We start from the raw sequence: 15,236 nt of genomic DNA on the forward strand, positions 1-15,236 counted from the left end.
ATTTATATAGTGGCCATAGTAAGGCTGCAAATACCATATAATAAGCCTGGGTAAATTGTTGAACATGTTTCTTTACTGTTCTTTTCCATTCCAATCTCAATAATCCTAGTACTTATAAATTTTAGAACCCACTACTAATTCTATGAACATTGGGGTTTGCAATAGATAACATTGAATACACACATCACGTGGGAAAGGGCGGTTTTATCTGTGGTGTGTTGTCTTCCTAACCACACACATAACACAGGACTTAGTTTCTTTAGACCTTCTTCAACGAAGTCTAAATAAGCTGAACGAATAGACCACTTCAATAAAGCCTTCTGCATGTAGGTCGTTCACATCCTTTGTTAGATTTATTTCTAGCGTCCTTATAGCTTTATTAACTCGACTTAGTTTTTTACCATTAAGAGTTTTTACCATTAAGAGTAATGCGCACTGTAGTTTTGTTGTTGTTGTTTATTTAATTTGCCCTTAATCAGCTGGAGAAGGTACAGCTCTACTTCTAGTTCACTCAGAGTTTTTCTTTCTCTGTTTGTTTGGTTTGGTTTCATTGTGTTTATAATATATGGATATTGCGTTCTATTTCTTGGTTCTTCTATACATGTTGAGATGATTATTCAGATTTTTGGTCCACCCTTTAATTTATTAGCTTTGTGAATAATCTTTATGCTTTTTAAAATGTCCTTCCTCATGTCTTCTTTGTATCTTCCATCCTCTCCTTGTTTCTTCCTTTCTTGAATGTTAAACTAAGCAAGCATGGAATTAAACTGATAAAGATATATATTTTTACTATATTATATAGTAATTATATTTATTATTATATATTATATATAATTCACTATATATATATATATATAATTATAAATATAATTACTATATATTCTACCCTAGTGGAATGGGTTTGCTATCATTTTGTTTAGGCTGTTTACACCTAGAATCTCCCATGAGTGGGAACTTCTGTTATTGATATTGATGTGTCACAAGCCACAGAAAACAAGCTTTCAAGCATTTCCTCCTTCCTCTGTTTTATGGAAAAAAGATGTATGAGACTGAAATTATCTGCTTCTTTAGCTTTGGGTAAAATAATCTAGACCTGACCTTTTTCTCTTTAGAGAAATTGTTTCAGATGAAATTTGATTTTTTTAATTACTCAGATTTTCTATTCCTTTTGGGACGACTTATGGTACTTTTTATTCCACCCATGTTCTTACTAGTTTTAGTGTTCTCTGTATATGTCTATGTCTGTCCATATCTCTTTTTTTTTCTAATATGCCTTCTCATGTTCTGCTTTGATAGATTCATAAATTTGTCTAGATTGTATGTCTTTATCTAATAGTCTTTTTTAAAATTAGTCTAAATTTAATTTTGGATTTTTTTAAGATAATGACAAACACAGCAATAAAAAATATATATTTAATTTTCTCATTATCAATTCTGCACTTAAAATGTAAAATAAAGCAAACATCTGCCTTTTCCTCACATCGCAGAATTAATGACTTACTGAAAAATGGGAAGACTGCATTTAAGACTTATTTTGAGGTATTGACTATAATATTTTGATATCTACCAGTTATATATTAATTTCTATGATAAGTTCTGATTTAAATTATTATTTCTCCCCAATTATGACTTAACATCACACACTGAATGCATTTTTTCCAGAAGAAAATTATCCTTTGTGTAAAGAAGTTTTCTTTTATCTTCTTTTTATTTTCTCCAAGTTTATTTAAATTTGAAAACTAGAACTTTTGAAAGATTATGTAATTTTTTTTTACCAACTGCTATGCTTTTTAGATTAATGATGAAACCAATTGTTCATCCCTTAGACTCTGACAGCATACAATGAATTCTGACAACTTTCTCCCACTCCAGTTCCTGAATAACATGTAATTTCCTTGATATGACAAAATATCATTTTAGCATTCATGTCATGCCTTGGTGTTCATTTTTCATTTTTCTGTAAGTTAATGAGTTCTAGCAAAGAGTGCCATCATAAAGTTGTCTTTTGCCAAAAGTCCTGTTGAAGCATATGGAGCTAGTGACAAGCTACAGTATTAAGGAGATTTGTTTTAAACCAAGCCTCTAAAGTGTGTATGGAAATACTAAATATATCCCTGTGTGTTTTGCAGACAATCCTGGTTTGCTGAGCCATGTCACAGTGGGTATTAGAGTTCTGGATGTCAATGACAATCCACCCGAACTTGCCAGGGAATATGATATTGTTGTCTGTGAAAATTCTAAGCCTGGCCAGGTAAGTTAATTGTTTCCTTCCTATCATTGGAATGGAAGAGAAACAGCAGCTCTATTTCTATTATTTTTAGGTATAATCCTCAAAATCCCTCAATGTTATTTTTGTGCTCAGTGAAAATAATTTTATAAAGCTTTATTTTAAGTACCAAACAGATTTTTTTGAGAATCATTGAAAATAAATTTTCTTGATCCCAAATGTAAATCAAAGAGTGAACTCATTCATGCATACATCCACCATACCGATAAAATTATATTGAATGGTTTATGCAAAGCCCTCTATTAAGTGAGGAGGAAACTGTGAACTTTCCACCTTAATAAAGATTTTAGATGAGGTTACAGAGAAGGGACAGTTTGGTCTATTTTGGATGTTCCACAGGAGTGACATGAGAGTGACCATTGAGTAATATTGGTACTAAAAGACAATTAGGCTTGAACAAAAGAGAGTGTATGTACTAAGAAAGTGGAGACAGTGGAAGAAGGAGCGAAGAACTTGAAAAGGATCGTGAGTCGCACGTATGTAGATGGCAGCTAGCTAAAGGAGCACGGCAATCCTGAAGGAAAACCAGTGTGGCTGTGGAACATAAAGCAAGTGGAAATCTGAAAGGGGACATACCTTTGTTTTTGTTTTTGTTTTTGTTTTTCTGCTGTATAACAAATTACACAAACTTAGCAGATTAAAACAAGACATATTTGAGGAAATCTTGACCCCCGATTTCCTGTAGGTCAGATGTCTGCTCATGGCTTAGCTGGATCTTTGCAAGGGTCTCACAGACAGTAATCAAGGTTTCAGCCGGGGCCATCTTATCTGAAGCTTGAGATCTCTTCTAAGCACACCTGGTTATTGGCAGCATTAGGATACCTTCAGCTATAGACCTCAGAGCTTCAGGAGTTTCTTCAGCTCTTCCTTGTTCCCTGGAGTTTCGACATGCTGTCCACAGTTTTTTGTTGTATGTATAGGCTTCCCAATGTAGCCACTTACTTCATCAAACACAGAGGGAGAGATCTGTTAAGTCTGTTCATGTCACCAGGTGAGTGATATATCAACACTTTTTGGCCATATTCTATTGGTCAGAAGCAAATCACAGGTCACATCCAGACTTAATGGAGAAGGCACTACATGGAGGCATGGATCCCATGAGAAGCATTTAAAGTCTGTCTGTCACAGGTGAATTTAGAGAGGGAGAAAAGGTCTAGGTCTGGCTGAGTCAGATAGTCACTCTACTGTCTTTGTAAACCAGAATGACTATATCATCCAAAACTACTTCATTTATGTATTTATTTAAAAAAAATGTAAGGGGGGGGAGAGAGAGAGAGAGCTCTATACCTGATGTGGAGCCCATCACAGGGTTCAATTTCACAACCCTGAGATCATGACCTGAGCCAAAATTGAGAGCCAGATGCTTAACCAGCTGAGCCACCCAGGTATCCCCACTCCACACTATTTTAAATCATTTTAAAGCTTCTCCTAAAATTATAGTACTGAGAAGCATTGCCTGTGTATTTCTGTAGAAGGGACAACCAATACTATGCTAAAGCAAACATTGCTTATGTTTTAATACCCTCTGAAGAGGTATTTATGTATACGTAAATGTACAACCTTTTTTTTCATGAATTTTTTTTCAAGTTCATTGCCCATAAGAAAATTAGAAAGCATGATAAGGATAAAGTGGATGAAAATTATATCTGAAAGTACTTAGTTTATGAATTATATTGTATTATATTAATTATTTTATGTAATGGCATATAATTAATATATATTATGTAATATGTTAAGATAATCACTTCGGATGCTTAAGCATTTTTCTGTATCATCATTTCAAAAGCATCAAGGAATTTTTCAGTATAGATATACAATGATTTATTTATCAAAGCCTATTTCAGTTGTGTCAAAAATGTCAAAAAATGTGTCAAACACATCCTAAAATTAGTTTATTTTTTTAAAATCTTTATTTATTTATGATAGTCACAGAGAGAGAGAGAGAGAGGCAGAGACATAGGCAGAGGGAGAAGCAGGCTCCATGCACTGGGAACCCGACGTGGGACTCAATCCCGGGTCTCCAGGATCGCACCCTGGGCCAAAGGCAGGCGCTAAACTGCTGCGCCACCCAGGGATCCCCTAAAATTAGTTTATTAACCTACATTATAAATGTATGAGAAATATAATTGATGAGAAAAATGTAAAACTTTCAAGTGGAAAAATTTAGATTTTTAAAAGATATAGTTGCTGAATATAGATTCAAATTCTCAGTAATAGCACAAAGCAAGAGAAAATAAGTTAATTAGAAATAGGTCAGAAAAAGCATCCACACTGAAGCATAAAAAGATAAAAAAAAAAATCAGAATGAAACTCCTGAGAATTTTGCTGAGTGGAAAACACACACACACACACACACACACACACCTAAATACCCAAAGTTTCATAATAGAAAATGTCAGAGGTTAAGGAGAGGGTGAGGGTGGCAGGGAAGTGTATGTGGCTATAAAGGGCAGACTGAAGGATTTTTATGGTAACAGAAATGTTCTGTATTGTGACTGCGTCCATGTCAACATCCTCGCTGTGATATTGTACTGTAGTTTTGGTAGATGTTCCCAGTGGGATAAACTGGGTACATAGCATCTCTGTATTTCTTATAACTGGATATGAATCCATACTTACAAAAAAAAAAAAACCTTAAAAATTAATGAAAAGTAAATCATTTTAAGAGATACAATACTTTAAAAGAATACTACAAAGCTCATTTTTCGTCAAGAAAGATAAAACCCACATAAGTGTCTCAGTCAGTTCATCATCAGCTCTAGGTTTTAGCTAGGGTCGTGATCACAGGGTGGGGGGATTGAGTCCCTAGATGGGATCTGCGCTGAGTATGGAGTCTGCTTGGGATGCTTTCCCTCTTCTTTTCCCTCCCCTCTGCTCCTTGCCCACCCCCCGACTTGCCCATGTGCGAACACACACGTGTGTGTGCATGTGCACACTCACACTCTTTATATCAAATAAATAAATAAAATCGTTTTGAAAAAATATAAGACCCAGAAAACAATGGAATGATAATTCCCAACAGTTGCAAGATAATAACTGACAGCCATGAATTCTTTTCTACCAAACATATCCCACAAAAACAAAGAACAGAAAAACTCAGAGTTAGGCCCACAAAAATGTGAAAATCTCTTACCATAAGACACACTCTAAAGCTTTTATGTGTTAAAAAAAAAAAAAAGGAGAATAACTACGCTGGCAATGGAAGTCATGAGGAGCCTCAAGCTAAATGCAATCAATAAATATATTCACAAAAACTAAATTATTGATGAATAAATACAAATCTAAGGAACATCTTCCAGAGTTTCAAATATACATTATATACATGGCAACAAGAGGTCATAAGTGGGAAAGACAAATGAAGTTAAAATATTCTGAACTCCTGAAATTCTGGATCCTCAAACTTTGAGTAATTGATTAACTACTAATATATATTTTATATGTCCAGAAAGCATGCTGTATCCTCTAGATCAATTAGTAAAAAAAAGGTAAAAGAACATGTAACTAACAAGATAGTAGAAACTGTAATGAAAAATATTTAATCTTGTTGGCTCATTTGGTTAGGTGTCTGTCTTCATCTCAGGTCATGATCTCAAGGTCCTGGGGTCAAGCTCTGAACAGGTCTCCCTACTCAGGAGGGAGTCTACTTCTCCTTCTCCGTCTGTCCTTCCCCATCACTTGTGTGCTCGTTCTCTCTGTTGCTCTCTCTCAAACAAATAATATAAAGAAATCTTTAAAAAATAAATAAATTAAAATACTGAATCCTAAAGAAATATTTACATTTCTATTTCTTGACCTTAACTCTCTTAATGAAAATGTTTGTTACTTTAAAATAATTCATATACTTGCAAACTTGTTGCATGCCGTTTTGTTTCCAACAGGATTATGTTTTACAGTTCAAATATACAGGTAAAAAAACTTTTTATATGGGAGTGAACTTCAAGGATTCTAGAAGGACCATTTCACAACTAACATACAATCCTAATAAAATATGAAGCTTATAACCAATAGTAATTCCAAAATAATCCAGAAAATTCTGTGAAGTTTGTAAAGCCCAAACTTGAAATGAAAAACTCTCATATTTGCTGCTGATATATATAGATTCTCACAAAATAGGAAAAATAAAAATAAAGCTATAGTACACAGAATTCTAATAGCTAGGTAGAGGTCATCTGATTTTAAAAATCAAAACATAAGACATAAATAAATACAGAATAAGTGAAAAGTAGAAAGTAAATAAAAATAATGTAAATTTAAAGTGTACGTTAGCACCTATGTTGAAATAAAGTCACCTAAACAGTCATATTAAAATATATGTTTTGTCAAAATAGAAAAAAAAAAAGCATTTAACTGTTTTTATAAGAGGTGTTAATATAGGGGCATCCGAGATGCTTTGTTGGTTAAGCCTCTGCCTTCTGCTCAGGTTATGATCTCAGAGCCCAGCGATTGAGCGCACCCCTGTCAGGCTCCCGGCTCAATGGGGAGTCTGTTTCTCCCTCTCCTTCTGTCCCTCCCCCCACTGGTGTGTAGGTGCACTCTCTCTCTCTCTCTCAAATAAATAAGTAAAATCTTAAAAAAATAAAAGTGTGAAATAAAAATAATAAAGGAAAAGAGTTTGAAAGAAAACATATAAAAATATACCAAATAATTACTTGAATAATTGCTATATCTATACTTACCCAGCTAGACACACACACACACACACACACAGACACACACACTTCATCAAAGGAACATTATTAGATATAAAGAGGAACATTCATTGTGATAAAGACAGTTTATACATCAGATAGAAATAAGAATTTTAAATTCATATATACGTATCAATGTTGCCTCAAAATGAACAAAGCAAAAAAGTATAGAAATATTAAAAATGAGACTAGCCCATTATTGTATTGGGAGTTTTGGTATCCTTTTACCAGAAGCTGATAGAATAAGGGCAAAAATTTTGGTAAGGATATTGAAAATTGAACACCACAATTAGCGAAATTTATGATCTGACAAATATAGAATAATACACTAAACAATATCAGATCATGCATTCTTCTGAAGCTAACAGAAAACATTGACCATAAATTTACTATATGTAGGGTCACTTAGCAAGTTTTAATAATTTGCAAAGGATCGGCCTCATTATCTTCTGTATGTAAAAAATAAATAAAGCTAGATACGAATTCAAAAGTATTGTTAGAAAAAAAATCCATTGGAAATAAGGGCACGTCTAAACAAGCTAAGAATCAAAAAATAAAAATAAATAAAATAAGCTAATAATCAGTTAAATAATAAAAATTAAAACTATTTCAACAGAATGATGGTGGAAATATGCTACATTAAAAAGTACAAAATGGGGGAATCTGTTTTCTACACTTTTTATAACTAAACATATCTTTAATATCAAAATCTGACAAGAATATAATCCCTCATAGAATCTTTTTCTTTGATCTGTAGGTTATTCAGAGAATTCAGAATTGGGTCATTTGAAATGTGATATAAAGATTTAAAAATCCAAACATAAACTCATGATTGCATCAGCTGTTTTTAGATGTTTTCTTTTTAGGTGGTGTTTTCTTTCTTTCTTTCTTTCTTTCTTTCTTTCTTTCTTTCTTTCTTTCTTTCTTTCTTCTTTCTTTCTTTCTTTCTTTCTTTCTTTCTTTTTTTCCTTTTTTCTTTTTCTTTTTTTCTTGTAAGTAATTTCAAAATTTGTAGGGAAAATTCATACTTGCTACTCCATAGCCACCTTTGCATATGAAAGCATTGAAAATCTGGACAAATAATAATCAGTCCTTGCTCTTGGATCAGTTGATTTTTTCTCCTGTGAATGGGAACATGTGCTACCAAATCTAAAACACTAGTATTAGTTTTCCAGGTTGAACTCTTTTCATTTAGCCAGTGACTTGGACTTTTTCTATTGACCTCCCATATGCTCCACCTCTTGATCATGAGAAAGATGCTTCAGGCACTCTCTCCAGGTCATGCTCTCCTGTCAGTGCCAGTGTGCGAGCATGGGTCCCTCTCTTTTACCCTCCACATTGACCACCCAAGCTTCATAGCATTTCTAAGAAATGATTTATGTGATATTGATAAGTGTTTTCTTCGTGTCTAAAATAAAGAAAATTATCAGAACTTCAGGGCCCTTCCAAGCCTGAAGTTCTGAATATACGACTCCAGTGCTTTTAAATGTGGATTACTGTATTCTCGTCACAGGGAAAGCCATTCCATTTTTCAGAGAAGGCTAAATTTGTGACAAAATGTATCTTTATCTTCTGAGTCCCATTAACCATTTATATAATATTTTTCTTTTCTTCAGAGAGCTGTTGCTGTTTTAGAAAGCAATCACTAGACTTAGCACCCCTAAGTGCTAATATCTATCAATTTATTTGTGCGATTATAGTTATTATCCTTTAAAAAAACAATATTCATAGTTAGCGTCATTGTTGTCTTTACTACTGTATGATTTTAGATGTCACTTTAAGAGACTTGGGTTCTTTATATTGCCTAAGTATCTGTTTCTCTAAACATTTGTTTCACCAAAATGAATTAAAACTTTCTACTAAGGGACCGAAAAGTCATTTGAAAACATTGTTTATTGCACCCTTATTTAAACAAACCATTGTCAATCTGTGTGGTCAATTTGTATGATTAACCTATTACAAGGGAAATGGTCTGAATCTTTCTGTTGTTTAATTTTGCCATCTTTGGTTCATTTAATCTTATGTCTGTAGCACTTCTGGAGAAACTGTGTTTTGATGTGGAGTAGGAATAGGGAACTCTATTTAAATAATGATTTGTGAAATAGGTTTTCTGAAACATATTTGTGTTGCCCAGCTGTACAATGGCTCCTCTTTCTATAACAATTGCTTTTAGAATTACAGACATTTTTATTATGGATGCTGTGCATCTAAATATAACAGCATGTGGCCATGGCAGAGAGACTTGTCTTTTGTGAAGCCGTTTAAACGACATCTAACAACAGAGTTCACGTTGAATCAAGTATCAATACACCTGAACTGTAGCGATATATTTCTCTGAGTTAATATATTTCCCTGTTCTGGAAAAAAAAATATTTTAAGTACCTTGCATGAAAAAAAAAATTAAGAAGAAAATCATAAATGCATGAAATTTGAAGTCAGTTCCCAAAGTAAAGTGAATTCATGATAAATGCAATGGCCTACACATAGAAACTGAAACATAAATGATGGGGGTGCTTTCTGTATTATTTATATGGACTTTTCCCTCTGTGAGTATGTGTGTGCGTGTGTATGTTTCATTACAAAGTAAACTTAGGAAACATAACATATATTTTTAAAAAATGTATTACTTAACACCAGCCTCCTCCCATCATGTCCAATTATTAACAATATAGCTTTCTAGGAATAAAGTACTATCATCAGTAAAGATTTTACACCTAGATCTTACAAATAATCAAGCTCACTGAACTAACAGAAGTTAGTATTATTATTAAATAAATTTATGATCTCATTTGTGATTATATTATAAAGTGATTTCATGGATTAATTTAAGGAAGATACAGTGTACTCCATAGAAAATTCTTTTTAATATTTTAAAATAGTTTAAATATTTAGTTAGGACTAGCTCATTTATTTAACGAAAGACTACATTATTTGCATACATCTGTGATACTGACTAGTTCGATGCTTTCCCCCTAATAAAGTACTCAAGACATAATAGACTATAGAAAACACATTCAAACAGGGTGATACATTTATTTGATAAAAGAAATGCAAAATTGATTCTAATTAGTTTCTGCTAAAATGAATCCTTATTCATGGGCATTCCCAAAAACTATAGCTGGTAACTATTTATAAATACCAACTATCAATGTGAGTTACCTTCCCCTTTGGTAGAATAAATCTGCGACTGTATTTCTCTCAGATATTTCCAAATAATCAATCACTTTATGCACAAATTACAAAATATGCACATAATAGAAAACATCTAAGTTCAGTGAAAAAGAATGAGAGACAGAAAATACATTGTTATGGACTGTACACCACTAACAAATTGCACAAACAGGCGGCACAGGTAGCCCAGTGTAGATAAATCACACCTGACAAGAGGGTAGAAAATACTCCTGTTGGATACATGGCACTTATTTAGATATCTGCCGGGGGCCTCAATATTTTAACAAGCACAAACATGTTCACTTCTGGGGTGATTTTTCTAATAAAAATCTAAGGAACCAACACATGGAAATCTATCTCCTAGTGAAAGAGAAAAGGTGATTAGTAACAGAAAAGAATTAATAAACGTTTTCCCATCAAGAGAATATCTTTGAGTTCTAGATAAAAGCAGTGCAACACACACAAAAAATAAATAAAATAAAAAAAAAAAAAAAAAGCAGAGCAACAAGATGACTGGTGGCTCAGTTGGTTAAGCATCAGACTTTGGCCCAGGTCATGATCCCAGAGTCCTGGGGTCAAGTCGCATTCTGGCTCCCTGCTCTTGGGGAGTCTCCTTCTCTCTCTCCCACTCCCCCAATTGTGCTCTGTGTGTGTGTGTGTGTGTGTGTGTCAAATAAATAAATAAAACCTTAATTTAAAAAAAAGCAGAGCAACAGTCAAGGCTTTTGGAAGCATTTTTCAGTAGTATTATGGAAGAATAAGTATAGATGCATGAACGACAATTCTGCAGGAATTTAAGACAAGTGGTTTACTCTTAAACAAAATGTGACAATCAGTTCATCACTTGTTATGTACACAAGATCAGGAAACCTGAGAAAGACAAATTTGCCATGATTGGGCAAGTCAGATTTGAAATTACTTGTATAGGAATGGGAAGTATACTGTACTAAAGATAACAGTAAAACAGTAACTGTATAAAATATGAATTATATCAGTGTTTGACAACTAGAATAAGCTTGTTTGTAAAAATATAAAATGAGAAGAAAATAATTGTCCCAAAGAAGTAATAAGAGGAAATGTAAAATAATTTAGTTGGTTTAAATTAATTGTTCTGTGCCAATATCTTCCAAAATCAAACTCTAGGATAAGAAGTGAATTTGCAAATGTGTCAGTACATCACGAGGTATCGAGAACATAGGATTGTGTGTTGGAGAATGACAATGAGCAAGGATTAGGGGAGATAGGATGTTTATTTTCAAATAGAAAAACACATATTTATTTTATTTAACCCTGAAAACAATCTTGAAAAATTGATATTTTTATTTTGTTTTTTTGGGATGTGTGAGTGGAGGGGGAAGCTTTTACCTAACTTTCATGCTGAGAAAGTCCATTTTGAGTAAAAGAGAGCCATATGCAGATAAAAATGGAATGGATCACTTCTGTAGCTCGAAGCACTTTCTTCACTTCTACTTCATGGAGACACATGCTTTTCTGGTCTTCCTGTCACTGATGACTCCTTCTTAGTACTTTTACACTCATCTTCCTCTCCCTGACCAACTAATGGGCTCAATGCATGCCCTGGAATTTAGGTTTTAATGCTTATACATATCGGTCTATTATTTCACTTGAAAAAGATTGAAATGGGATGAAATTGAGTAAGATGTTTTAGAAATCATAACAATTTTTGTGGGTTTTTTTAAAGATTTTATTTACTTACTCATGAGAGAAACAGAGAGGGAGAGAGGCAGAGACACAGGCAGAGGGAGGTACAGTCTCCCTGCAGGAAGCCTGATGTTGGACTTGATCCCGGGTTTCCAGGATCATGCCCTGGGCCGAAGGCAGGCGCTAAACCACTGAGCCACCCAGGGATCCTCCAGAAAGCATAACAATTTTTGAAATGAACACTCTATTCCACATGCAGGAAACACTTTTTTTTTAAGATTTTATTTATTGAGAGAGAGAGACTGTGTGTGAGAGCGTAAGTAGGGGAGGGGAGGGGAAAGAGGATGAGGAGGGGGGCAGAGGGAGAGGGAGAAGCAGACTCCCCACTGAGCAGGGAGCCAGAGAGGGCAGGGGATCATGACCTGAGCCAAAGGCAGACACCTAACCAACTGAACCACCCAGGCGCCCCAGGAAACACTCTTTTTATGGCTCCTTTTCCCTCTTTTTCTTTTAATTTCTTTAAGACAGGGCTAGAAAAAGGACACCTAAGCATTAGGATATTACTTTTTAAAAGAGGAAATATTGTCTTGCATATTAGTTTGGACATTTCCTTTCAAAGAGTGTAAAATGGTCACCGCTATTGGAATTTGTGTTCTGTTCTTAAGCTACCTGGAATCCTTCATTTCTATGTTCTAACTGTCTCTGCTCTAAAATGTGCATAGCCCAAATTTTAGAACTGTTGTCTCCCAACCACTGCATATTAGAAGAATTCCATAAAACTCTGAGTGGTCTGGATTTGCTTCTACCACCATTTTAACAGTTTGGGGGCACATCACAATCCTTTGGGGTCTCACATTCCTTATCCCAACTATGTCAAAATAGAGGGGCTGGATCATGCCCTCTATGGTCCCCTGAAACAGTAAAAATAACATGACCCCTGTTTTTGCCTCTACTTTACTGAGAACAACCTACACTGTGAGGCTGTTCTACGTGAAACTAGGATGTGTCTATTTGTGCAAACAACACTTCATGTTTCCTCAAACAGGTGTTCATACAAAATCTTGCCACTAATTGGCCCCAATGTACTGTGGGTGATGAAAAAAGAAATTAAATGTTGGTGCTATGCTAGAAAATAAACTGTGAATGATTATAAATTGTTCATACTGTGTTTGCTAAAATTTCATGCAAGAACCAGCCAGGTAGCTGATGCATGTATTATCTGTTTGAAAATACTCAAGGTGGATAATGGGGTCTCTTAAAAATCCTTTTGTGATGACAATTAAAAATGTCATAGTATAATTAAAAATAAAAGAAAACGCCAAATTAAATTGCCTATTTAGTCTTTGCTTTTTTCTCTTCAGGTCATTCACACCATCAGTGCCATTGATAGAGATGATTTTGCAAATGGACCAAGGTTTAACTTCTTTCTTGATGAACGCCTATCTGTAAACCCAAACTTCACTCTGAAGGACAATGAAGGTGAACATGAATTACATATACTTTTAAACCTATGCGATACCTGTTTTGACTGAATGTGGAATAGGCTCGAGCAGTTTTTGCTTTATTCGTACATACCCATGAACAGCTTGCAAATCAGCATTCAAAGTCAGTTTGATGTTAATGTGTTATGATCTGTGAGTAGCTTGTATTTAAAATTGAGCCATATGTACAAATAACTTTCATTGAGTTTACTCAGAAGCATCCCTTTAAACAAGAAATGTACATGTAATATGCTCTCGGGCAAATTTTAAGAGAAATCTTAGCTGACAAACATGTTTATGAGAGCTGCATGCAATTGCTAGGAGGTAGAAAAATTTTAAATTAGGAAAAATGAAAAATATGTCCTAGGGACAGTTAGGAAAGGAAATGTAATGTTTGAGCTCATCTTGCATTAGCAAGGCTATCAAGATGTGGTGTACAAATTGTATTTCCTCTTGTTATTATGAATATTTTTCAAAATATGGGTAGAAAATATGCATAATTGCAGAATATTGTGGAAATTTTGAATTATATTTGTTTAAACTTCTGTATTGTGTAGCGGAAAAAGAATACCGTAATTCAGTAACTAGAGAGATTCTCAGGTTTCAGATTCCCCATTTGGTAGATTTCTCAAGGTTGTGTGGTTGTGTAAAACTCCACCTTCTATATGTAAAGGATATGTTAAATCAGTCAATATGTGCAATGTTCTGATGTGTATCAACTTTCTTCTTCCCCCAAACTTTCTTTGATCATGTTTATCTGAATATGTTATTATTTAAGATTTAACACTTGCCTCAGAATCCCATGAGAGAAACAATAGTGCATACACTTAGGAATAAACATTTAATTCCCTCTCTGTACCCTTTAGGGAGAAGCATTTTCATATATATATATATATATATATATATATATATATATATATAAATTTATTTATTTATAAATATATATATAATCACCAAATGTCAACTCACTAAATCATTATGCACATTATTCCTAAGCTTCTTTAAATTATCATAATAAGGATAGCAAATTGTACATGTGGCCATAGCAAGATTTATATGAAAATACAAAGATTGTTTGTCTCTCTCATTTGAACTACCCTATGGTCAGCTCTCCCTATGGAAATACGTATTTGCGCATGTTTGTGTATGATGTATGATGAATTGTACTGATTCATTAATATACATTTATGTACATATGAACATCCCATTCTACAATCCCAAATATATCTAATGTAATTAGCTATGTGAAATATGTAAAAAAAAAAACTCTATTCATACTTCCCATATTTCAAATCAGTGCATAATTTGTGGAACAACTTTCTGCCTTAGATTAAAATCATATCTAGATCCTTATATTTATATTTTATTTGTTCCTTTTGCCATTCTCATAAGGATTTAATTTTACATTTTTACATTTTTAAAGTAATTTTAATTTGATGATGTTATCGTGAAAATTTGACTTGGATTTAAAGTGTGTCACATTCAAGTTATTTAACTTATGTAAGTATAACTCCAAAAGTATTTTTTAAAAAACAAGAGAACTTTACTGTGGTTGAGACCCACTCAGTTACTAAAGTCCTTTGTACAAAATTTTTATATCTGAAATTTGTGAATTTAATTAATCAATATATTCAAAAGGGCTCTTAATTCAATGATTTGACATCACCAATGGTGGGGGCTCATTTTAAGGAATTCTTCTCAAACGTGTGCACAATTTTAAAAGGGTTGATGATGATGATGTAAATTTTCTAACATTTCTTTTACCATATATATGGATGCTTAAACCAGCTATACCATGTCAAGTATGTGAGGCCTGTGGACAGTTGTGTAGAGATAAAGATGTTTTAATCTATTTGTAAGAATATTTTTTAAAATGTTGAGAATTGAATAAAATTATAAATAACATAAGAAAATTCCTTTTGGATAGGTAATAGCAATTTCCAGAAA

The 15,236-nt window shown here is 33.6% G+C and overlaps 1 protein-coding gene across 8 annotated transcripts in view; it reads left to right on the forward strand.

The window, feature by feature from the left end:
* Positions 1-15,236, forward strand: part of CDH18 (cadherin 18) — a 953,252-nt gene that overhangs the window by 908,334 nt on the left and 29,682 nt on the right. For all 8 annotated transcript variants that reach the window (XM_049109418.1, XM_049109419.1, XM_049109420.1 and 5 more), the window contains 2 exons: positions 2,130-2,251; positions 13,170-13,287. In XM_049109418.1, the coding sequence (XP_048965375.1) occupies positions 2,130-2,251; positions 13,170-13,287 (240 nt within the window). The remainder of the gene's footprint in view (positions 1-2,129; positions 2,252-13,169; positions 13,288-15,236) is intronic.

This window comes from Canis lupus, chromosome 4 (genome assembly GCF_003254725.2).
Source record: "Canis lupus dingo isolate Sandy chromosome 4, ASM325472v2, whole genome shotgun sequence".
Lineage (NCBI taxonomy): Eukaryota > Metazoa > Chordata > Mammalia > Carnivora > Canidae > Canis > Canis lupus.